This window comes from Schistocerca gregaria, chromosome 11 (assembly GCF_023897955.1).
Source record: "Schistocerca gregaria isolate iqSchGreg1 chromosome 11, iqSchGreg1.2, whole genome shotgun sequence".
Classification (NCBI taxonomy): Eukaryota; Metazoa; Arthropoda; class Insecta; order Orthoptera; family Acrididae; genus Schistocerca; species Schistocerca gregaria.
Genome location: NC_064930.1, coordinates 148,196,741 through 148,224,038, shown reverse-complemented (window position 1 = coordinate 148,224,038; position 27,298 = coordinate 148,196,741). Strand labels below are relative to the sequence as shown.

At 40.4% G+C, this 27,298-nt stretch overlaps 1 protein-coding gene across 4 annotated transcripts in view; it reads right to left on the bottom strand.

Moving 5' to 3' along the window:
- Positions 1-27,298, bottom strand: part of LOC126294984 (zinc finger MYND domain-containing protein 11-like) — a 212,027-nt gene that overhangs the window by 5,850 nt on the left and 178,879 nt on the right. For all 4 annotated transcript variants that reach the window (XM_049987219.1, XM_049987217.1, XM_049987218.1 and 1 more), the window contains 2 exons: positions 17,104-17,256; positions 3,189-3,317 (listed from right to left, as the gene is read on the bottom strand). In XM_049987219.1, the coding sequence (XP_049843176.1) occupies positions 3,189-3,317; positions 17,104-17,256 (282 nt within the window). The remainder of the gene's footprint in view (positions 1-3,188; positions 3,318-17,103; positions 17,257-27,298) is intronic.

Genomic DNA, 27,298 nt, shown 5'->3' with positions numbered 1-27,298 from the left:
CGGTAGCTCAGATGGTAGAGCACTTGCCCGCGAAAGGCAAAGGTCCCGAGCACGAGTCTCGGTCGGGCACACAGTTTTAATCTGCCAAGAAATTTCACATTGATTTCTGCATTTCTGTCAATTCATGCGAAACCCATCGCGATGCAATTTTTCACACCCCCAGGCGTTCCTTCAGGATGTGAAGCTAAGTCTTACATGCAAATATGCTTTTGTGGGCGAGCTCACGAATCTTACAATGTCAATCACCATCCGCTAATGCGGAAACAGCATGCACTACTACTTCGGAGATGCTAGGACGACCCGCCCGTTGCACATCTGCCACAGTTTGCCAACCTTCGTCGAAGGCGTTTACCTGACGTGTCACTATTCTGTACGGCAATGCCGATTCCCCGCGCACCTCTTTAAGACCTCTATGACACTGTCGTGCTGTACGACCTCTGGCACACTCAGTCTCGATCCAACTCCGTCGTTCCTATTTCGAAAACATAGAGACACCGTTACGCAAGACCGCTCACTCGCAAGTGACTGTGTTTCCTTCGATCACATGCGTGCCGGTGATGTGTGACGGAGGTGAGGTAGGTATGTCAACAACGTGTGCTACCAGCGACAATAGTAGATTCCATTGCACAGTGTCTCCACAGCAGTGTTGCCACTATTTAAGTTCCGAGCTATGTAGTTGTGTGTTTATCAGGTATCCATAATTAAATTTCCAGTTCCGAAACACTAAAAGGGGAACTACTGCTCAGAATCTCAGAATGATGTCAAATTTGAACAGCGTATTACTGACGCAGTAAAATTCTTTTACAAGATCAGCAACTGTGTGCCAGTAGCCCTGCAGAAGGTCTGGACACTCACGAGTATGAAGAAAGATGTTGGCGCAGTGTCTGCTAAGGGTCTGGATTACAAAGTTCGAAAACACATGGTGTTTTGAAGTGCAGTGCCGTGTGGTTGATGGAGGGAAGGAGTTAATCTGACATCTGTCTAAGATGTGGCCACAGCACTGCAGGAGCGGCCGAGTGGTAATGTGTGAACAAGCAGAACTGCTCAAATGTCAGAATGCCTGCGAGCACGGTGCCTAACTAAACGTACGGTGTCGCTACACACAGAAAATCGTCCGTGTTCAGGAGTTGCTTCCTGCCGACCTGCCAGCAAGACAGACGTTCACTCCGGAGTTGCACGGAACACAATGTGGTCAGATTAAGTCCATTTCCATCTCTGAGGACCTGCCAACAGAGATAATTGCAGGATACGGGCAACAGGAAATCCACACGCACATCAACCAGTACCACTTCATTGCAAAGACGGCTGTGAGGTGCGGGTTCACGGCAGCGTTTATCACAGGGCCGTATTGCTTCGAGCAGACGAGTCCTGCGGGTTCTATTCCCTGTATCAATTCGTCACTGAACTGAAGGCACACATTACGAAACACATTCTGAACCTAGGCACTCCACTGGGGAACACACTGTTTCTCAATTTCAACTTGTGGCAGAAAACAGTGGACTGTGTCCTGAAAAAGCCTCACGCCAATTAGAAAAGAAATGCCACTTTGCTTCTTGTGCAGTTCTTGGCCGTAGGACAATTAAAATTCGATATCATTTAGCTTTTCGTGCAAGTTTTGTCCAGGACAATTAAAAAACTGATGTCATTTTGCTTTTCGTGTGTTTTTTGACCTCAGGACAGTTAATTATTGAAAACCGATTTTTCGCCTCCGATGTGGTACAGTCTTGCTGTAGTGGGCCCACAACTGTCGACTGCTGAAACCTATACAGCCGAGCACGCCAAACAGTACGAATGGTGTAATGTGCAACTTAAACCTCAGCTATCGTATTGCGATTTCGTTTTCATTTGTAGCTGATCCCATTTACATTAACACATTTACAGTGCCATCTATTGGCAAAATTTTTGTTTCCTCCCCGCCCCACTTCGTTTCCCCTTGTGGCAATAATATGCCATTCAAATTTGCCGTCATTCTGAGCAGTGGTTCTCTTTCCACAGGGTTTTCAAAGATGATGTAACTTACCAAACGGAAGCGTTGGTATGTTGATAGAGACACTAACAAACACAAACACAACACACACACACACACACACACACACACACACACACACACACACACACACACACACAAACACACACACACACAAACACACAAACACACAAACACACACACACACACACACACACACACACACACACACACAGCAAACTTAAGCTTTCGCAACACACGGTTGCTTCATCAGGAAAGAGGGAAGGAGAGGGAAAGACGAAAGGACGTCTGCTTGTGTCTGTGTATGTGCGGATGGATATGTGTGTGTGTGTGTGCGCGCGCAAGTTTACACCTGTTCTTTTTTCCCCCCTAAGGGAAGTCTTTCCGCTCCCGGGATTGGAATGACTCCTTACCCTCTCCCTTAAAACCCACATCCTTTCGTCTTTCCCTCTCCTTCCCTCTTTCCTGAAGAAGCAACCATCGGTTGCTAAAGCTAGTAATTCTGTGTGTGTGTGTGTGTGTGTGTGTGTGTGTGTGTGTGTGTGTGTGTGTTTTGTTCATTGTGCCTGTCTGCCGGTGCTTTCCCGCTTGGTAAGTCTTGGAATCTTTGTTTTTAATATATTTTTCCCATGTGGAAGTTTCTTTATATATATAACACACACTCCCTTAAAACCCACATCTTTTTGTCTTTCCCTCTTTCCTGATGAAGCAACCTTGGGTATATTATTGTTTAATAAATTTACAGCCCTCTTCGATATATATCACAACAAGAATATAACCATTATGACTGCATCGGACGAACTTTGTTCGTTCTCCATCTAAAGTGCGGACTATGGCATCCAAATGTTTCCGGACATTAGGCATTCCTGTGATGGAGCAAACCTGCAATTGAATGTACCGGACCCTTAGTTTTCATGTCGTATCCTCCACAATCTGTCAATACACAACCCCGTCAGAGGCCACCTATTCCCAACACTCTACCTTTTCGCCTCGTCACTTCGTGACGGGGAAGTCGTGCACTCGCCTCCCTCGGCTCATCACGGCCGTGAGCTACGGCACACTGTAGTAAGACGAAAAGAATTGGCGAGTGCGAAGCGACCGCAACGGTGCCGCTCTCACACTCGTCACAGTGCCGACGCACGCGACCCTCAACACCGGGCTCGCTCTCGCCCGGTTTCCAGCCTCTAGTGGTGAGACTCACCCACTGCTTGCGCTTCACCTCCGACACCTGCTGCTTGTGGCGCGCCTCCAGAGCGCGCAGCTCCTCGGCGTGCTTCTCCTCCAGCTGCCGCACGGCGCGCTGGCGCTCCAGCTCCAGCTCCGCCCTCACCTGCCAGGTGACACAAAAAAACATTTACTCGTAATATACGAGATGGGATCAGAAAGTAATGGGAATTTAATTTTTTGGACATTATATTTTCAATTTTTCTTATTTTTTATGTTCTTGAAACACGTTCGACACACATTTGCATTTTCAGCTGTTTCGAATATTTAGTTTTCTGTCTACAGTCGAAAAAGTTGTACGTGTTTTCGAAAGCTCAGTGAATTTTTTTCTTTCGAAAAAGACGGATCGAAGAATTTCCATTAAATTTTGCTCGAAAAGTGGAATAAACGTTCCACAGAGGGTCGATAAGACGTCGAAGATAGTGACCGCACTAGACGTCCTACCCCTCCAGCTACCGCAACGGTGTGGAAGGAGTACAGAAAATGGTCGTGGAAAATTGCCGAATCACCGTCGGAGAGGTTGCTGACGATGTCAGCACGTGCTTCGGAACATTCTGAGTAATTTTTTCAGATGTTTTGGACACAAAACATGCAATGTTTGTTCTGAAATCTGTCTAATATCAACTAATTTTGCCATTGATGATGAAATAAAAACAGAATACCGAATGAGCTGAATACCACAACAAAAAGTGTATTCTAGAACTGCTTCCAAGTTTGGAAAAAGGGCTGCTGCAAGTGTGTGATATATGAGGGGAATTGATATGAAGGAGAAAAAGTAGTAGAAAATGATGATGATAATGATGAATAAATAAGGATTCTTTAAAAAAACTAAAATTCCCATTACTTTTTGTTCACACAGCATACAAAATGAGCCATTAAAACTTCATGTACTTTTTTTATACCTGTATTTATGAGCTGAATATTACTTACATAATGTTCTCACATGTATCAATATAAAATGCAAATATAAACTGGATTTACATTCATATGATATTTATTAAAAATTACTTCACATATTATGTGTGGTTTTTTTTTTGCATCATTAATTCTTAAACACAAAATAAGTAATAATGAAATTATAACTAACAGGGAAGTGAAATAAGGTTGCGGGGAAGGGGAATGTTTAAATCTGGATTTCCCAATTAAAAATACACTTTTTCCTGAGTGACAATAATACACCTTTTTCCATGTTAAGTGAAAATATAAATTCCCTACAGTTGTAAAATTTCCCAACCCTTTGAATGTTTACAGTTTTATACACCAGTGTAAAATTTCCCGGCACTACTGGAAACAAAATACACCAAAAAAATACTGCATTTTGGGAAGATCTATGATGTGCAGCAACATGTACACTGCATAAAAAGTATTAAAAAAAAAATACAAATTCCACCAAATACAACATAGTAGCATTTGAAGCACTGAAATCGAGATTGCACAGCACGATGCGCTTTTGACAGCCAAATGTTGTTCACATCACATGATCTTGCCAGCCGATAACAGCAGATATTCAGAGCATAGGACATGTGACGTAGTCAGCCAGTAGTGACATCACAGTTTAGTAGCACGAACACACAAATAGGAAAAATTAACACTTTAAATTAATATACACACATTAGAGGTGCAAGAAAAGGTAAGCTTTCACATGTAACATTTATCTTTTTTTGGTTTGTGTTAACCTTTAAGATAGAACAAACATGAATGTGCCACTAAAATTTCAAATAATGCCTTAAGTGGCTGGTGTTCCGAGTCCCAAATTTTTCTATGTAGTTGGTCCTCAAAGGGTTACTTGTAAGTTTTGAGTGAGAGTCAAACAATCCATGATTTAAGAAATTAATTGCAAGTTCTCACAAATAACATAATTCGCCTTGCATAAAAGTAAATTTACTTTGAAAGTAGCACTTCGCAAACCCCCATTTGTAATATTTTCCCGTGACCTGCTAGAGATGTAAACAGTTGTGACATCACACACAATAAAAGCAGTTTGTTGCTACAAAGTACTGCATAGTCTAAATCCTAAAGCCGTTCGCACATTTTGTCATCAGCAGATGCTTGTGTGTGCGCTTTGTTTTTGTTGTTGTAGTAAATGGTGCATTTTCTTTGCAACTGAAATTTTATTTTGATGTTACTCTCTTGTTTATGTTTCATTGCCACAGCATATTCTGCAGTAGCGGGATGAAGTAAAATTCTTTGTTAAGAGTATCAGTTCTTACCTATCAAAATTACAAAAATATAAAGCAAAACTAAAACAATAAAAAATTCCTTCAGTTCTAAAAAATTCCTGAATTTTTCCCAGATGAAAAAATTTCCACATTTTTCATGGATATTCAGGGGGATATAAACCCTGTAAAAAAAAAGAGAATATGAGAACAAAAAAACATGTAAGGAATACCGTATTTATTCGAATCTAAGCCGCACCTGAAATCTGAGACTCAAAATTCAAGGGGGGGGGGAGAAAAGTTATAGGCCACATCTCCAAATCGAAACAAAGTTTGCCCATTGTAATATGAGACACAATTTAGGTCGAATGAGTGACGATACAGCTACAGTAGTTTGGTTAGAGTCGTAAGCTTAGCAGTTACGCTTCATCAGGTAGCCATTGCTATGCGTCAGGCGCTCTGTCCGTATTTATACGGGTACCCTTTCTTTTCTACGTGCTTCGTCTGGTTTGAATTGATTGCTTATTTTTCTTTGATCTGATAAGCGCAGTTTTCTTTGCTATAGGTGCTTACGTCACTGAAAATGCATTACTGTACTGTGTCATGCATAGTTTGTCGCATTCTGATAGTGCGTGTTTACGGCCTGTGACCGCTCGCAGCATGGCTTGCTTTTGTGCGTGCTACAATTAAAAACAAAAAAAGAGAGGAATCGTCTCATTATCGACACAATGGCAAGATACTGCTATTTGTTGCTGTCTTACACTGCTGCTTTCTTTGATAATGATCAACAAGAACCAAATAATAGACTGCGCATGATAGAAGATGTTCTGAACGAGAGTTTAGCGAAAATTTTTCTCCGTTTGAAAATCTGTGCAGGCGCCTCTTTAGTACATTACATTATACACAGAAATTAGAGTCATCTTAGATTTAAGAATCTAGTCAATTGCCGTGCTTCATTTCTGACTGTATCACTATTAGGCATAAGAATAATACGAATATAAACATGACACAATATGTATATTCTACCGCGTTTGCTGTTGGCTCACTCTAATTTCGTAGTTTATTAGGCAGACAGGATTTAAATGAGATAGCAGCAAACATGAAACAATGCATGGCAAAATGTTTATATGCTTATTCCTCTTATGGCGACGAGAAAACTGCATGTGATTCACAATTTATAAAAGTGCCTATTAGCAAACATCTCCTCACAGATAGGAAAAAATTCAGAGCGTAGAGTTGGCCATATTGATAAACATCCCAAACAGTCTTGCCAGTCGGATTTTTGTAGTACATTGAAATGCTGCTACATTCGAAGATGAACAATACGGAATTTCTATTTACTTCGTTGGATAATATATGAAAATGCAGTGGTCGAAACTCGGGGGGGGGGGGGGGGGGGGGGGGGGGAGAAAATAGCTCGTCTTCCACTTTTTTTAATATTTATTTACTGACGCAGAGGTTTTGGTGCCAGTATTTATCTTTGTGCCTACAAAGCATGCCTGTGTAGCGCTACATATAATCGACGGCAGAAGTAAGTTGTGGTGGCACCCACCAACTTTTTTCAGAATTTCCGCTTGCTTTGCACTCGATTCTAAGCCGCAGGCGGTTTTTTGGATTACAAAAACCGAGAAAAAAGTGGGGCTTAGATTCGAGTAAATATGGTAAAACAATTGTTACATTCCATCCTGGATTTTCCACTGTTTAACAAAGAATAAAACTAGACAAGGACCATTATATAAAAACTGGTCAAGTGCAAGTTGGAAAGTTTGGTACAAACTATTATAAATACAGATAGGTCATTTATATCATAGTTACAATTTTTGCCTTTTTATCAATATTGATACTGGCAAGGTATCAGTCTTGGGAAATTTAAGAATTTATCAAAATCTCTACAGTAATTTCTCACATTAGCTCGGACATACAAAAAGAAGTGAGCATGGGACTTCAGTTTATACACACAGAAAGAGAGAAGATTAAATAAAATGTTTTATTTACTTTCTAAAACATGACTACAACTTGCATTTTACGTTTCACTGCATTACAATTTTTCTTTTATGCCTTCGATGGATGGACGATGCCATTTTAATTTTTGTGCGCTATTGTGACAAGTTAAGCAATTTGCATTTCTTTTTCTTTTTTTATACTGTGAAAACTTACTGCTTGTCAAATTTCATGATTCTAGTCCAATGGCAGATGAACGAGTTCATATTTAACGAAATATGTGACACAAATGACCGTCTCTTTCGACTACATTGACTTCGAGGCTTACATCTGCTGCAGGGCCAAGTGACCTGATGTGTCTACCCATTCCAGAGAAAAACAATTTTTGACAGTCGGTTGGACAGACATAGGGGTAGAACGATGGAGAAGATTGAAGTTATCGTATAAGGGTGCTGTTTTCACTGACTGTGGTACAGAATCCTAATAACATTATTGAATGCTGATAACCAGACCATAATAGCCACTTCAGAAGAAGAATTACAAAATAATATTTTTAAACTAAATGACACTGGTTAAAATTATAATTTCATAAATTTTTAAAAATTATAATTTCATAAATTTTTAAAAATTATAATTTCATAAATTTTTAAAAATTATAATTTCATAAATTTTTAAAAATTATAATTTCATAAATTTCAAATTATAATTTCATAATGTCTTTAGAATGACGAAAATAATGGCACTCCAAGGAAAAACCGGGGTGATCAACAAGAGTGACAGAAAACAAAAAAAATCGATCAAGGTAAGTTATCCTAACTACCTTGGGCTATGACATTTCTTTCAATTATGATAAAGAGATAAGGAATAAAGCCACAAAAATCACAGGATCCCTGGGGAACAATAAAAAGAACATTAAACATAAAGACAACTAAAGAAACACATTTGAAATTCTATACACAATAGATGTCCCATCGCTACTTTATCAACCTGAGGCTTCCATTGTGAACAAGGAAGACATAAATTTGATCAGTGAGATCAGAAACAAACTTCCTTGATTAAGTAATGTAAAATGGAAGACAGATTAGAAAACAATGGTATTAGAAATGGTCTTAAATTGCCTGCAATAACAGAAAAAAAATTACAAGCTGACGCTGGAACAGGGTTCTATTATTATTATTCCACTACTGAAACATATACAAAACATGGAAAAAATGTGGAATAGGGAAGAAGCAGTTTTGTTTATGCCTCTGACGGAAGTCCTTTGATGTAAAAAGTTTTGGCAAGAATAATAGTATGGCTAGCACATCCCTGCCATATGATTGTGATTAGTAGCAAAAATAATTAATAAAATGTGGAAAACTGAAACAAATAGCATGTGACATTTCCATTTATTTGTAGCACAGATGTACACCAAACCCTGAAATAGTTTTTGCATGTTGGATTAAAGCACTAGGGAAACTGTGCAAACAACAAGGAGTGCTAATTAACAACCAGATAAGCAAAAGATAATTTTTCAAAAACAAAGGAAAATTTAATGTTTTTCTCTTACTTTTTTCCTTCAGGTATTGAGAAGATATGATGCAAACAATGTAACAGAAGATACTTGTAAAGGTTTGATAACCAATCACAATGTCTGTAAATTTTAATTTTGCATTACGTAAAGTGGGAGGTTAGAAAGGGTACACTCATCACTGAACACACAAGAGAGAGCATTCAGTCTGCTAAACTGACAAGATGGAGAGAAGTCTGCTCATTTTATGTGCACGGGAACGCATTTTTACACATTCTAAAGTAGCAGGGATGAAATACAGAGAGCAAAAGCTTATCTACGACTTGTACAGGATCTCTTGCAGTTTAAGTGCCGAATGACACAAGAGTGATGCAATTGTTACAATTGGACTGCACTGAGAAAGTGTTGTAGTTATCCTCAATGTTGTAGAGTCTGTACACTGGGGAAGCTGTGAAGGAAACGAAGGAGGAATAAAAACTTTGAGAACTGTAAATGACATTGTAATTCTGTCAGAGATGACGAAAGACTTGGAAAAGCAGTTGACTGCAATGGATAATGCCTTGAAAAGATGTTGTAATTTTATATTTTATAATTTTATATGATCATTCCATCGTATAGCTCATGAGGTATTAAACGTAATTTCTGGTATAATTAGACTAAAAGAAGAGATCAGTTGATGCAACACATATTGAGACATCAAAGAACGATCAGTTTAGTACGGGAGAGGGAAGGTGGGCGAGAGGGAGAAGAGGGAGGGGGGGGGGGAGAGAGAGAGAGAGAGAGAGAGAGAGAGAGAGAGAGAGAGAGAGAGAGAGAGAGAGGTGGGGGGTGGAGTGGGGGTAAAAATAGGGCTTGACTATAGTAAGCAGGTTCAAATGACTGTAGGTCCCAGCAGTTACACATTAACAAAAGTTTTGAGTCGCCCTTTTATTTGAAAATCCATGGCATGAAAAACAAAAATTTGTTTTGAGGCACGTGTATGTACTCATTTGCGAAGTGTCCAAATAAAAAATAAAATAAAATAAAACCAAGTCATCCATTTCCCATGGTGGAGTTTTTCCACAGCACTCCCGAGCAATGTCAGTACAAGGTGCTCCACTGTTGACTCTTAATCTGTCACGAGATACCACCGACGAAACGACGAGATCATCGAGTCAACCGCGGTACACACACACACACACACACACACACACACACACACACACACACACACACACACACACACACACACTCCAATGACAATTCCGAGTTAAGTCGTGCAGACTGCACGGTAGTTGTCGGTGCCCAAAACAGCTGACCCTACACGATCTCAGTCACTTTTGTGTCCACGGGACGAGTGCGTTATTCGTTCTGGTGATCCTAACGTGTGTTCACGAGAACAGCACGACAAGCACTCATGTTACCACGAATTGAGATGATACTGTCACCAAAATGTTGGTGATACGGTCCCACTATTGATTGCAGAATCTTGTCCCTACACTTTAGAGAAGTGAGATTGCTATCAGTAACCCCAAGAGGTGCACAGTGGCCCAATGTAATTGCACCCCAGAACATCAATCCTCCTCCTCCTCCTCCTCCTCGACCGCCACCACCACCACCACCACCACCTTCTTACACACGTGGGGGACAGTGCTGGAGGCATCGATATTGCCGTGTTGTTCTCCAAACACACTGCTATTATCGGTGTACAGATAGATCCGAATTTAGCAACTGACTCCAATCCTGAGGCATCCATTCTGCTCGATTTCTTGCCCTTCCGTATCAGAGTCCACAATGTTGCGCTGTACTACACGGTGCTCGCCACAGCCGCGGACAACGGAGATTCACAATGTGCAATTGTCTCCCAACAGATCAGGTGACATTTGGCGTCCTGTAGTCTCTTCCGAGTACAAGTACAACTCTGGAGGATTCGGCCCACAGTTCCTTCGATTCGAAAATTGTGGATACCGGTCGTCCATGCGCCTGTCGAATGTGGACGGCCCACGGCGAAGTCCTCGACACTACCTTTCGATCCGATATAATTTTGTGTTTGCACCACGTCACTTTTGATCTGGTGTACACGTTGAGCAACTTCCCTGGTTCACAAGCCTTCTGTGCATAATGTGATCACTGGTTACGACTGTACTTCGTGGCGAGACTGATGTTCACTCCATATTTCCACAGATGTCTTTAATGGACACCTTCTGGTGCCTTATTTTCAAATGAAATACTGCAAACCACTCGAATGAGACATTCTAGCCCCACACGTGAATTTATGTACGTCAGGTGTGACCTTCCATTCGGTACAGGAACAGTGACAATAGCAACATAGCAACACACCTGCAAGGCATATCCAGATGGTACGGCATTTTTGTTGGTGTGTGTGTGTGTGTGTGTGTGTGTGTGTGTGTGTGTGTGTGTGTGTGTGTGTGTGTGTGTGTGTGTGTGTGTGTACAGAGATGAAGAGGCTTGCACAGGACAGACAAGGTGCACCACACGAGCCTTCTGACTGAAGACGACAACAAGAGGACTACCGAAACTGGGCTTACCGAACTACCTACACAGCAGCCTCAATTTTCAGTGTTTGAGAATCGTGGAGAGAACTTGAAACAATGTTGATGTCAAAACAAGTAATCTCCATTATCACAGAGTTCTTGGCCGGTGATAGGAACTTTATGTTCCTGCCTTAATCCCTTCTTCCGAACCGGGGTCGAACCCAACTACACGTGACTTTTCGTCGTCATCAATCTGCCTTTCTCTTGGTGGTTATGGTCACTGTCAGGACAACAGCTTAAAAAATAACTGTCCCCCCCCCCATTGTACAAATGCTGCATAAACATAAATTTAGATAAAAACATACTTGTTCCAAGAAGTATCACGAATTAAAACGAAAGTCAAGCCCAGATTAGTACAGTAATAACACAATTACTTAGCAAATAGGAACACTGACCTCGCAGATATGTTTCACACAAATGAAAGTAACTTTAATTTTCCATTCCAAGTTTTTCTGCCATTAATATTCTGCACATATTGTGTAACTGGGAGACGTCAATATAAGTCAGCAATTCTGTGATGCTGCTACAGAAGTGTACACCTCGGGTGCATCATCTAACATGGGCTGAGAGAAATTCACGAAAACAATAGAAAGACTAAATCCAGATGGGGACCTGAACCAGCGCTGTCCCACACACGAGTCCAATTGTTTTCAAATGTGCCACACCACTCGATTTTACGAGTTCATCCAGTCGTGCGGCATAGAGTACGGTGCCCCTAAACTACTGGATTGTACTTGCATTTCTCTGACCTGTATTCAATTCCTAAAGTTCTCGATTCTGCCCACAATTAGTACGCACTATGGTCGAGAGAAACAGACATACGCATCGGTGTACTTACATTTGTTGTAGAATTGTGCCAGCACGTTTTATGCTCACACATTATGACCTTTCTGGAGCACAACAGCTCAAAAATCAATGTGAACACCAACACAGATCTTGCGAAACTAAGCTCGCTCTGTTCACCCGAGCAATTCTGTATCGTAGACAGAGGTGCAGGCTTCCATTCTCACAAATGGAACAAAGCCGACAGATGTAATGGTAATTTGGAGTGTATACAACAGGAGTCTTACAAGGCCGTCACTGTTTACTAGTTGTGCATAAACACCTGAAGTTTCTCAAAGCTGCAGGAGGCAGGAGGAAGGCAACATTGCCAGGTCTGCAGACGATAGACGAATGGTGCAGGAACTGACAGTTCGCACTCAATGTAAATAAATTTGATGTGCTGTGCATAAATAAACATACAAATCTACAATATCGGCAACCACCTGAAACAGTAACAAGCATCTGATAAGAGTTCTGCACTGTCGTTCAGTAAAAGCAATACGAGCTTACCGAGTATCGGACCCAACTTGTTAACGGGATTCGAGACTTCCTCGCAGATAAAACTCCACGTATCACACTATATGGAACAAAACTGGCAAATGCAAATGTAATTTCGTAAGTACCTCAAAGAAGTGTGACAAAACCATTACTGTTTACAATACGAATAAACAAGCCAGTGAACAACATTCTGAAGCTCCACGAGGCCGTGTCCAGATGACGTGGTTGCCTATCAGAGGGTAACAGTGACAGAGCACTGCAGAAAATTGCAGGAAGATCTGCAGGGCATTGATGAATGGTGCAGGCTCTGGCAGTTGTAAACCAACATATTGCACACACAGAGGAGAAGAAATATGCTACTCCATAACTTTACTGTTGGTCTCTAATTGCTGGAAATAATAGCTACTGCAGAACACCCAAGAGTAACTATTGTGAATTAACGAGCATTGTGCTCTCATTTACGTATATATCCGAAAGAGTCAGCCTACAAGAATTGCGGAACAAATCCTATCGTCCAGGACCCGGTGTCACAAAGGGCGCAGATTCACCACGAGATGGGGAAACTCCCAGGCGTCTACTGTCCATTGAGGCCTACGTGCTGTAATGTGCGAGTGAGACAGACAAGAACCTACGACGTAGGGAAACCCAGTAAAAACTGTTAGTGGCCGAGGAGACGTAGCAGTGTTAAATACGGTGGACCTACAATCGCGGCTATAAAGGGAAACGTTTATGGAAACTATTTAATTGTGTAGTAATACAGGGAATTAAAACACAGTAATTTTAATCTGCCATCCTTCATTTAAAAAAATTTGGTGATCCCAATAAAACTTGAATATTGATCATGTCTATAGTAGTTTAGGATTTATTGTTAAAGTTAAATTAACAAGTTTTGTAACAAAGACATGAATGCTAAAATCTGTACACTTTGGTTGATCTTAACTATTGACGTTTCATATAAAAACGCATCATTAAAATGGCAAACATTGTATATATAAACTCTGTAACTTTATTTGTTCAAAATATATAGTAAATTTAAATTATCAGTAATTTCAGCGAAGCATCTGATCATCATTTTCTCCACACAAAACACATTGAACGATGACAGCACACCTTATCGAATCATTGGGTAACAGAATATTTGTTGTAAAGTTTAGTGCATAATGGTTACATTTGTTCTTTATTTATTTATCAGGAAACACATTGGTGCAAGGCTACTGGCCGTGACATTCGAAGTTAAGCAGGAAATTGTATTGGTTTGATGTGAAAGAATTTTACGATTATTATGTAATGGTTACTATTGTTACTTTAATTAGAACACTAAGTGGTTAAGACTTGATTATTTAAATATGCTAAAATGTAAAATAATGTAGAATACGCTGTAGCCAATGAGATGGATGGCATCAGGAAAGGGAACTGCCCTAGTCAGCTGAGCAAGGGTATTCAGCGTGCGGGAAATGCAGCCGGGGACGGACGGAGGACAGTGCTGGTGCAGACGCGAAAGTGGACACTTCGGCTGAAGACACCATTGAGATGCGAAAGCGGCCTGTCAGTCTTTAGGTATCTAGGAAATGAAATAACTTAGAAAATTTTGCATTGTGTGGTATCGCAGGACTTAGTCTCTGAGCAGTGAGTAGCCACGCGCCTAGTGTGAACTAACTTTTGACGTAGATAACTTGTATTTCGTGGTGAGATTTTGAATGATCGAACTGTGTCAAATGGATGTGCGCTCGAGTGTAACAGTAACCCTAAATACGACCACTTTCACAGCTTGCTTTGCGAGTACACATTATACTAACCCAATTGCAACTGATTGGCCTTCATCATTATGGGTCGTCGATTTGGTTCCCAATGTTATTATTACGGTTATTGTATGTTATATTAATTCTGCATTTCGCAAACTTGCCAGACAAGTTAACCTAAGGGCCACAAGTGTCTAATTTAGGGTGTATTATGCAACACATGCGGTTCAACCCCTAGACGAGTTTCAGTCAAGACATTTCAATGAAGGGGAACTGCATGTGAGCCCGAACATCCTCGGGATGTTAGCTCACACCATCCCGAACAACACTGCACGGAACAACCACATAAAGCAAATACAGCTGAAACCGATAATAATGACATGGCATAAGCTGATTGTTTGCTGATGTTTTAGTCAATAGTCACACAAATTCGGTTTTTGCTTTTATTTTTTCCTTGATAGAAATTTTCCATTTTTAAATTTTAGACTCCCACAGAGTCAACACTTCAAAAAGTAACAAATACAATAAACCTACTGTATTTACGGTAGAGCATTTTTGGAGAGAAACTGAAAAGAATTTTTCTGATAGTTATGCAATACGTACAGCAATAAAATGTTAACCAAATGTAAAAACCTTTAAGATGCAGACTTTGATCATGAATAGAATAAAATGTTGAGCATGTTTAAAATAAGTTTGTTGCAGTTACTGTATTGCAGTAATTAACCGACAGTAGCAACATGAAGACACTGCAGTCTATCGATAAATTAGACAAATGCCTACACCTTTCCTGGGTTCCTTTAAAATGTTGTACAAATGTGTTGTACTGTACCTTAACAAGCTGAAAATATCTAACACAAATAACCACAAAACAACAATAATGAATATACTATTACTCCAATTCCGTGTTTTGAAGGAGTTCAATTTTTTAGTTTTCTGCGATCACAGCAAATGCTGTCTTATTTACTTTTTTAACTGGTTGATACAACTTTAAACTGCAACATGTAATGCAATGTAATTAAGGTTGTCAGTTATCTTTGTTTTCTTTTTTTCATTTAAAAAGAGCGTTCACTTTCTGCATTTGTTTTAACGCTGATTTGAAACCAACAATCTGCAGGAAAAAAAATTCGAAAATAACTGTTACATTGTTGTTAATATTTCCCAAATACATAACAAAAATGAACATTCTGCATTATAGCTGATATATTTATCCAAAAAAGTAATAAAAATATGTCATTTTATACGATAAGTCGCAATAAGCGATGTCGTAGTAAGCGATTTTTTTAATCTAGCGTTCACATAGGTTTAGACAGAACCGCTAGATTCGTCGTTAAAAAGTGACGTCACTGTAAATGATACCGACGCTAGTAGAAAAAGTAGATGCCAGAGCGAGTCATAGGAGAATCCTGAGGAAATGTTAACTGTTTTTCTGAATCAGTTACAACACACTTTCGATCAATTTTCGAGTATTTTTCTTCGTCTAGGGCCCTTAACAAACAGGGTTACTAGAGGGGAACAGACAAGATCGAGAGCAGGAGTGGCATATTTCATCACAGGGTCATTTAGAAAGTGTGACAGGATTACAGAGATGCTCAATAAAACACCAGTACAGTCACTGTAAGAAAGGAGTTGTGCATAATGGAGAGGTTTACTGTCTAAACTCAAGAGCAATGAGAGTTGTGCAACATATGGCTTCTCACTACATACATCTCACGGAATCACCATAAATAGAAAATCGGGGAAATTGAGCTCATATGGAGATTAACTTACAGTCATTCTTCCTGCGCACCATACATGACTGGAACAGAAAAATAGGGAAATGAGTAGTACTAAAAGTACCCTCTGCCATGTGCTATAGCGTGGCTAGTGGAGTATGGGGGGAGGGGGGAGGGGAGGGAGGGAGGAAGGGAGAGAGGGGTGGAGGGCGGGGTGCGGGGGAGATATTCTAAACCGGAGTGGCCAGAAACCGGTGCGCGTTGTTATGTAATTAACTGTCAGAGATAAAGTTTATCTCGTGCGAAAAGTCCGATGCCCACAGTAAATAGTTAAGGTAATTTCATGATGTTGCCAGAAAAACTGTTTAATTTACTTAATTATGAATATATTCTTTTATGATAAATAATGGATTTGTTGGAGATGTTAAATGCTGTATATTTATATGTATTTATTTATAAGTATCTTTGGAGTTTATTAAGGTCAGTAGACCAAATAATCTAGAATGCAGGAATGTCTGCAACTTCCAGGCACTTGTTGGCTCGCCTGCCACTTCTTTCTCAGTATTGGAGGGAGATGGACGTGTCTATGTGACAAGTGCAGTATAATGGATTTAGAGTATCAATGTTCATAGTGAAAGTGGTGTAGTTACTAACAAAAAGCACGAATAAATATAATTTTTAGCTGAGTATTTCAGATCTGCTAATGTTTATTTCAAACAAGAAGAAAACCCAGGCCACGCTTGTTGGAATGATTATTTTGCAGACAAAACTTCGAGAACCCCAGACAAACGAGATCTGCAGTGTGTAATCTTTCAGCAGCTACTAAAAAATAATGCTTGCTGAAATTGTGCTGGAACTAGCCGTATCATTCTCATTCAAAAACACGTGGTGAGAGTGGTCCTACCACAATATACCGCATAAGATTCCATAATTTCTCAGTTATCCAAGAAACGAGACAGGTAACAACCAGTACGGCATACCCTGGCGAGGGCGTCTGCGTGCGTCTTCTCAAGCTCCTTGAGCATGCGCTGCTGCATGTCGCGCACCAGCCGCGGCGGCGTCTGCACGCCCACCGTCTCGGTGCTCAGCGGCTCCTGGCACGACGAGGACACCATCTCCTCCTCCTCGCGCACCTGAGGAAATGTCGGATAAAGCTGTCAGGAGCAACTTTCGGGAAATACAGTGTCGTGGATGGCATTCAACTGCTGCGAGAAGTCCGCATTGACATAACAAATGGGAGCCGAGAACATTTGCACTCGTACAGAGCAACTTGTTAACATATTACTACAAATAAACAAAATCTGTGAAGTGAAACGAGAAAGATATTAACCTACTGGCTCGACAGGTTGTCCACTGGCCCTTCTATTGTTTAATACTTATGATGCTGGTCTGGTCTCATCAGTAGCTGTAATTACCTGCGGACTGGCTAAAACGTTTGGTCTTTTGGAAGTTACAAGTTAAACGTATTATGATATAATTTGTGTGTAGAAATGTATTTTGGTATTGCTAGTGTTGAAAATGAATATAAAGATAAAACTTCAATGCAGAAGCACACACAGTTAAAAAATAATAATAATAATTATATTAATCAAACACACACATAAATAACTGTGTAATCTTTTTGTTTAAACTTCTTATATAGCTAATTTACATCACAAACACACACACACAAAAAAAACAGGATCAGAGTAATTTCCTATTGAAGTACAGTATGCTTGAAGCCTGGAGAGATAAACAGTAAACTACATTCACGACACTTGCGAGCTCGGACTCATTTAGCAATGTACCTGCAGGAATATTGTTCACAACACAATCTGTGAAAGTAAGATAGCAAAAGTACTCAGCAACTACCCCCCCCCCCCCCAAAAAAAAAAAAAAAAAAAAAAAAAAAAAAAAAAAAACAAACAAACAAACTAACCACTATTTTCAGATGACATGTAAACCAAATCATCCTACTTCAGTTTCACGGCCTCTTCACTCGTCAAGGACTCTGTACGTACACTTTGAGATCAAATGTACCCGGACACCTGTCTGAAAATGACTTACAAGTTCATGGTGCCCTCCATCTGTAATGCTGAAATTCAATATGGTGTTACCCCACCCTTTGCCTTGATGCCAGCTTCTACTCTCGCAGGCATACGTTCAATCAAGTGCTGGAAGGTTTCTTGGGGAATGGCAGCCCATTCTTCACGGAGTGCTGCCCTGAAGAGACGTATCAATGTCGGTCGGTGTGGCCTAGCACGAAATTGGCATTTGAAAACATACTAAAGGTGTTGTATAATATTCAGGTCAGGACTCTGCGTAGGCCAGTCCATCACCAGGATGTTATTGACGTGTAACCACTCTGCCACAGACCGTGCATTATTAAGAGGTGCTCAATCGTGTTGAAAGATGCAATCCCCATCCCTGAATTGCTCTTCAACAGTGGGAAGCAAGAAGGCGCTTAAAATGTCAATGTAGGCCTGTGCTGTGACAGTGCCGCGCAAAACAACAAGGGGTGCAAGCCCGCTGCAGGAAAAACCACACTCATGACACCACCACCTCCATATTTTACTGTCGGTGCTGCACATGCTGGCAGATGACGCTCACCGGGCATTTGCCATATCCGACCCTGCCATCGGATTGCCACATTGTGCACCGTGATTTGTCACTCCACAGAACGTTCTTCCATTGTTCAGTCGTCCAATGTTCACAGTCCTTACACCAAGTGAGGTGTCATTTGGCATTTACTGGTGTGATGTGTGGCTTATGAGCAGCAACTCTACCATGAAATCTGAGTTTTCTCACCTCCCACCTAACTGTCATAGTGCTCTTAAACATACGGCGATCTCTGTCAGTCAACAGACGAGGTCGGCCTGTACGCTTTTGTGCTGTACGTGTCCCTCCACGTTTCCACTTCACTATCAAATTGGATACAGTGCACCTACGGATGCTTAGGAGTGTAGAAATCTCGTGTACAGACGTATGACACAAGTGACACCCAAATCACCTGACCACGTTCAAACTCTGTGAGTTCTGTGGAGCGCCCCATTCTGTTCTCACAATGTCTAATGACTACTGAGGTCAGTGATATGGAGTACCTGGCAGCACAATGCACCTAATATGAAAAACGTATGTTTTGGAGGTGTCATAATACTTATGCTCACATAGTGTAATCTGATCCAAGCGTTTCTAATCTCTAGGGAAGGGGAAGGGTATTAGGCAGTATGCTAACATCAGCTTGTGACCTCCCCTTCTCTCTTTGCTCCGTTTCTATCACTGATCTTTCCTCTTCTGTCTTCCTTCTTCATACCACAGCTGTATCTCACCGTTTCCAATGCAAAAATGTAGTGAGGAGGGGGCACATGTGTGTGGCGGTTCATATCGTAGTACTGTGAGGGAGCATCACTCGTGCCTCTGGTTTGAAAAGACTGAAGTACGAATAATAATAATAATAATAATAAGGTATGTGCTCTCTCCTCTTTTAAAACTATAAACAGAAGCATAGCTAGTACTATCTATCATTCTAGTAAACTGAATGAGCGCGACACCATTGATGAAGTTCAACCTCGAAAAGAAGTTTATAAATCCCAATTAACTGAAATGAAAAACTCATCCAATCCAGAAGTCGGTCAGAATTAGATTATTCAGTTTCTGATGTGTGCGTAGTGGTTATTAATACTTAAAAGATCATTTCCATAATTCTATCACTCTCCACTTATGAGTTGCTAAGCAACCTATCAACAAGCTGACTATGCAATGATTAATATTTGTCGTATACCGACAGTAAATCGCTTCTCGCTTGCTTTAACCATGTAGACGATTACTATGCCACTCATATAAGTCTTTGATAGTTACTGTCAAGCTAATGTCCATAAATTGCGGTTAATGTTGCTGAATCACACACGCAACGATAACGTCCGATATACAGCAGCGTATGTTACACTCCACGCCAATATTTGAGAATTCGTGCGCCATTTGTTTGCACCAAAATCGGGCCGTGGTTCCCTAGAATTGACTGCGCACTCGAGCAACACAGAAGTTTTTGTTCTTACAAAGAGAAAACATATCATGCATAATGCAACAAGATTATATGCTATGCCAAAACATATTTACATCTATCTCATTAAAACTCATTACCTATTAAATGTTGTACATAAATAAATTCTTTGCTATGTAAATAATCAATAAAATTTAGAAATGAATGAAATGCATATTTTAAAAAATTTCCTCAAGTTCATATGACATCATGGGTCACTACTGGTTTCAACTCCACTACACTCACACGACACAAAGTCGATCCAACTATATGGGACATACTCATGTAATGTTACAAGCTAACACCTACAAAGCATCTGACAATAAGAAAGGTTTCAAGAATGATGAATTTTTCCACTGGTGCAACTACTGCCATCAAGGGGTCACAGTAGAACCTGCAAAGTCTGCAGACCTCACTCACGTTAGTGGTAGTGAGAAATACACACTACCTCATGACAAGTATACAGACCATCCTTTATTATGCGGAAATGAGTACGAGACCTCATGAGAGGCGGACCTACCATTATGAAAGGAAGCGGGAAGTATTGTAACAGCAGAAATGGTTAGTTGAGAGAGCTCACACCCACGACTCCCGATGACAGACTCAGAATGGTACAAATATTGTATGTCAATAAGAGTACCAACTAAAACACCGATTTACTTCGTGCTGTGTGCTGTCGTCCAGGAGAACATGCACAAACAGTAATTTAAAGTAACACCAAAATTACCGAGCACAGGAAAAGCGTATCTGTGAGCAACAGATAGGAAGGTCTCGCATAGATCAGTCGGTAAGGCGTCGGCTAACCGCACTGAACGTCCCACACTTTAACCTCAGTGACTATGAGGGTGGTTTGAAAAGTTCTCGGAATGAAATAGAAAAAAAGTACTTACATCACTGAAACTTTTCTTGTTTTTCAATGTAGTCTCCTTGTAGATTAATGCACTTGGCCCCACAATGTTCCGTCGTGGCCTGCAAAATAGTTGTCAACTCCGGGTATCAATTTTCTGTTTGAGGTGAACCTTAGTCCACAAAGAACAATTTTCAATTTTTGGAAAAGATGGAAGTCTGACAGAGTCATATCAGATGAATAAGATGGGTGTGGCAACAATTTATACCTTAGTTCATGTAATTTGGTTGTGGCCACGGCAAATTGTTTGCCCAGTGGGGAGATAATCTGCAAACAGAATCGCCTTCGCATCCCAGAACACTGATGCCGTGACTTTTCCCACCAAATGAATTGTCTTTGCTTTCTTTGGTGGTTGAGAATCAGCATGTTTCCACTGCTTTCACTGTTTTTTTGTCTCTGGCGTACAGTAGTGCAGCCAAGTTTCATCTGTAGTCAAAAACCGGCACAAAAATATTGTTCATTTCTCCTAAAATGGGCCAAACATTTTTCCAGTATGTCCATTCTCACGCATCTTCGATCTGGCATCAAGAGTCGTGGCACCCACATCGCAGATAATTTTTCCATTTCTAATTTTTCAGTTAAAATACGATTTACCCTTTCAGATGACATATGGCAAGTGAGAGTAATTTCGCACACTTTCAATCGGCGATCCTCCCAGACCGTTTTGTGTACTTTTGCAACAACTTCTAGAGTAGCGACACATCTTGGCCAGCCACTGCGTGGATCGGCATGTAAGCTCTCCTGACCTAATTTAAATTCACTTGTTCACCTGGCAACAGTTGAATATGAAGGAGCAGAGTCTCCCAGTGTACTCTGAAAATCAGCACGAACGTCCTTTGCTTTCATAGCTTTCTTTACGAACTACTTAATCACTGCTCAAATCTCAATTTTTTCTACCTTCGCAAATCAGTATGTGGGAACAACAACAGAGCCACGAAACTGCCACAACTCTCTTCAAAGAGCACTGACGTGTCATGTGTTTACAGGCAATAATCCAATTAATATCGCGTTAACAACTCATTGCGCTAGCGCTGACCTCTCGTGGTGATTCTGAAAACTTTTCAAACCACCCTCCTACAATTTATTTTAGCTGTTCATGTGTGAAACTTTATACGGAAGAACATTTTTCTGACATGTCGAAGGACCTTTTGGAGTTTGTAGCAATATTCTTTTGGCAGTCTTCTTTTGCTTCATTATTTGAAAGTAGCAAACCTATACAGTCCATTTTTATAGACATGTCTGACAGAAAACCACACCAGTCTATACAAATGTACTCGATAAAGTTGCTACTTTCAACTAACGAAGCAAAAGCTTCCGCTTTTGAGGAAGAATGGGTTAACATTACTCCGTAGATATATGAACACCAAACTGATAGTATAACCAGCGAAGTTCAAGCTGTCATAAAGGTAAAAGGTGGAAACACCCAATGTTAGGAACCAAATACTTTAGAAAAGGTAAAAACCATCATTGTGTGGAACACTATGCAGAAAGCTGGAAGGGCAAGGGGGAATGAGGGAGAGGAAGGGAAAGGGTAGTGAGGAAGGGATGAGGAGGGGGTAACGAACCGTAGAAGAGTGGGGGCGAGGGGAGAAGAGTGGGAGGGGGGGGGGGGGAGGAAGGCAGGAGTGAACAGGGCTTCTGTAAGCTCGTGTCACGTGATCTCACCAGCTGATGACAGTATAGGACACACGATATAGTCAGACAATACCAAGATACTCTTAAGTAGCGCGAACACACAAATAATTTAAACCATTAACTTTTCTTAATATACGTAGCATTCACATATAATACTGGTCTCTACAATTAATAAGCCGGAAGGAAAGTTAAGCTTCCACATATAATGTTAATCTTTTTTGTGCGTGTTACACTTTAAGATACATCACACAAATGTGCCAGTAAAATTTTTAATAACGACGTAAATTTCTAATCTTCTGGGCTCAAAAATTCTTCTAAATGGTCGTCCTCAAAGAGTCAAACGGTTTGTGATTTAAGAACATTTTCGCACATAGTTCATCTTGCGTGAAAGGAAATTTGCTTTGAATGTAACAGTTTTCAAACCACCATTCGCAAAATTTTCCCGCTACCTGTCAGAAATAAGTTTGTTTCAGCAGTAGCAAGAGAGCGCCAGATAACAGGTGTCACTGCACTTGTGCAGCTACGATAATGGAGGAAGCCCATACACACGTTCGTACGTGTAAAACATTAAAAGATCTTACACTATGTCATAAAAGAAACAAGACATCAGAGGATAATTCAACAGCATCGGAATTTCATGAACTATACTAAAATGCATAATTCGGCTTAAAATGCACACTCGTGTGTAGATTTTCTTGGAGTACCAGTTACCGTATTATCTCATTTTTGGCTCTTTATTACAGCATAATGCCATACATGCACTTGAAATGCAGCGAACAGTTGAAACTAGCCAATAGTGTGAAATTAAATACTTTGTCTCAAATAAATTGACTGCCTCAGCAGAAATAATTAATGAAAGCCAAATGTCTTTAGCAAACCAGCAAAAATAACTTCACTGTTCTGCAAGGCTATTAGTGCTCGACTGTCAGGAAGGTGGAAATAAAATCTGAAACTAATAAAATATTTTAGCCTTACATAATTATGTGAAGGTATTTTAATTAATCTGATAACTCCCGGCCGCATAAATACATTTGTTATCACGTAACGTAAGAGCAATGAACGAAGAGGAAACAACAAAATCACTGAACATAAACACAGGTCACGTGCAGACGACCCACCTCCCCACAACATCTCAGACTGCTCTGTGCATCAGCCCCGGATCTGCATTATTTCTGAACCGGGACAATATTAAGTAGTGCTGCCCAGCCATATTTCTGTAACCAGAAGTGGGAGAAGGTACAACTCATACGCGACTCAACTGCGCAAGTGCAAGAGCCCACCCACAACTGCTCAAACGAATCTAATTTAAACAGTTGTCATGTCACGATCATTGGAGGCAATTTGCTGATATGAAGCATTACATAGTCTTCATAAATCCTTTGACACACTTTGCTGTTGGCAGGCGCTTGTATGAGCACTGCTTTGTTGTTGTATATGGCGCATTTCCTTGGCAACTTAGGTTTTATTTTCGTGGGTGATATTGCAACTACAATCGACATTAGTGTCGGATCAGCCCAACATACTGTTCGTGACTCACTGAAGTACAAGAAGGTCTGTATGAGGAAGGAGGGGTGTTTCCAAAACATGTAACATCAGTAATGAAACAAAGACACACAACTGCGTGCAGCGAGCTTACGGCAAAATACGCGGCTGATTGAAAGGTATTTCTTCATCTTATTGTAACGGGAAATGCACTTTTACTAATCTAAATGAATCTAGGCTTCAGTGGAGTGGCCAAATTCTTCATATCCAAAGCCCGAGAAGGTGCAAACTGGAAGGAGTGCTTGTAAGGCCGTGCTGACTGTTTATGGATCATAAGGGAAAAATTATTGAATATTAATTGTCAAGAGGTCAAAATGTGAACAATGCAATGTACACAAACCTTATGTATGAAAACTTCAAGCTGCCTACCTGGAGGAAGCGGCACAGACTGGCGTCCTGTTACTGCACGACAATGTGAGGACACACACTGCTAGAGCCACATCAGGCACTATCAAATCAGAGAAATTTGTCTGCCTGCCCTAACCTCCATATTCCCTGAAACCGGTATCTTCAGTTTAGCACATTTCCAACCCACTCAAAGAAGCTCTTAGTGACTTCAGGGTTTATTGACGATGAAGTCCAGGCAGCAGTGCGTAACTGGTTATACACACGGCCCAAAGAATTCTTTTCACTTGGAAGTAAGAAGAACGTCCAGCAATAGCATAACTGCATAAAACTTGAGGGGGATTACACTGAAAAATAAAAAGTGCTGTATTCCATTCCCATAATAAATTCTTAAAAAAGTTTCGACTTTTTACTGAATGACCTTTGTATATTATGTAGCAAATGGCGAAAGAATAGTAGTTTCTTCGGTGATCACGCTCAAGCTGGAGGCCCATCCTCACGTTTTTTTCTTCCGTGTTTGCAAATTACATTTATAAGAAATTTTAACTCAATTTCTGCAAGATATAATGTCTCTTTTTCCAATGTACTCTTAACACGATTCGACTCATTAGTGTCACATTCTATGTGTTTTGACTTAATTATATTAAAACATTGTGGTTTTTTGGTATTTTAGGTCCAAAAATTGTAACATGTTCACTTTTTATTGCTCACTCGAAACTGCATTAATTACGAAGATGGATACGTACAGGTTGGCGCGCTTTTACCATTTTTTTATGGCTCGACCGCATGCCACATTTTCTATCGTACTGTGCAGCTTCGGTGTCAAGCCACAAAAAGTATTAAACAGTAATCCACCTTCATAATTATTGCAGTTTCAGGCAATCAAACCAAAGCAAAGAAAAGTGTACATTATACGAGAGGGGACCCAAAAGAAACCGGATTGTTGTCATAAAAAATTATTAACAGTCTGGCCAGGGGGTACGAATTTCCGATGCACAATTCCATGAACATTGAAAAAAGACAATGATCATCGTCCCCACATTTGACCTCACTTGCCTCGGTTTTTGTTGTCTTTGAGAGTTGAGAGTCCTCCACTGGCTTTACGCTTGCTCGGTTTCTGGGTCATACCCGTAACACCAACTCTCGTCCCCTGTAATGACTTTGTTGGATCACATGCAGTCTCTGTTTTCAAGTCCTGACACACATTCGTGCGCATGTGTGAGAAGGCGCAGAACAAATTTAGCAGCAACACGTCTCGTGTGCAAATCCTCAATCAAAATCCACTGGCACGAGTTCAAACCGATTCCTGTCTCTGCTGAAATTTGGTCGATCATTTGGCGACGGATCCTCGTCGGTCTTCATCACACATCTCACCACGTTTAAAGCAATCAAACCACTCGAAAACCTGTGTACGTCTCATAGCGTCCTCCTGGAAAGCTTCCTGAAGCATTTGGTGTGCCTCCGTTGCAGTTTTTTTAAGCAGCAAACAAAATTTCACACACACTTTTTGTTCTTTTAAAGTTGCCGTAACTCTCCAACAGTCAGAGAAACACAATACCACATTTGCACATTCAGCTCTACACTGACGCCATCTGCACAGCTGTTTTGTGAAGATCTCTACTAACACCATCTAGCGTGAGAACCCTGCACTACATCTACGAGTGGCAGCGCCCTCCAAGTCCGGTTTCTTTTGGGCCCCCCCTCATAATGTTCAGGCCAAAAATAGGAAAAACAAACGTGAACTATGTGTAATATGTTTACAGGAATACACTGAAAAACAGGCACGTAGGCGTTGTTCCATGTTTTGGTTCAACAAAAAAAATTGGCTAGGTGTGAGCAGGACACACACACTGTGTTCCGTACAAAACTTGATTATGTACACAGACAGTTTATCTGTGCTGGGAATCAGGAAACTTTATTATTTTTGCCCATTAGGAACATCAACACTGGCAAGATATCAGTCCTACAATTTCCGAGGCTGTAGAGAACGTTGTAATTTTAATTACAAAGTTGTATAACAAATGCAAAAGAAGTATTTTTTTGTGTAATATAATTACAAATTAACAATTTTCTAATTTTTTTCCCTTTACTTGTAATGAGAAATCTTGCTTCTTGGCAAAATTCATGATTCTACATGGGAAGTAACCTATAGATATTCAGCCTGCGAGTATCAAAATATGTGACACAAATGGCCGAATCTTTTGACTGCATTGACTGAGAAATTTTTTACACTGCAAAGGGACAGAACTCAGTAGGTGATAAATTTGAACTCGATACATCCACCTGACCCTGAGAAAAAGGGTTGGGTTACTGAGGTACACTACCCTAAAGAGAGGTACGTGTCATTTAGAAGATAGAGTTTTAATTTTAAAAAAGTATGTCGATCAAAACGACACACCAAAGGATTTATAAATTTGAAACATACATTTAAAGCAATTAACTGAATATAAATTATGACAAAACTCTTTTTGACAAAGATTTAAAAAATAATATAAATGCATGTGACAATTCAAATTCACAACTTCTAGCTCCTAATCACTACGCCACAACATCACTACGGATCGCGCCGTTACTTTTAACACTCTAGATACGTCACACAAAATTCTTTTTTTGTGAATTACTGGCAGACAGTGGTCCACTGGAGTGAATGGCTACAGGGTGCGATACCTGGGACCCTAACCTACACCATCATACAGGTGGTTCTGAATAAGTCAATCCCACCGCTGGG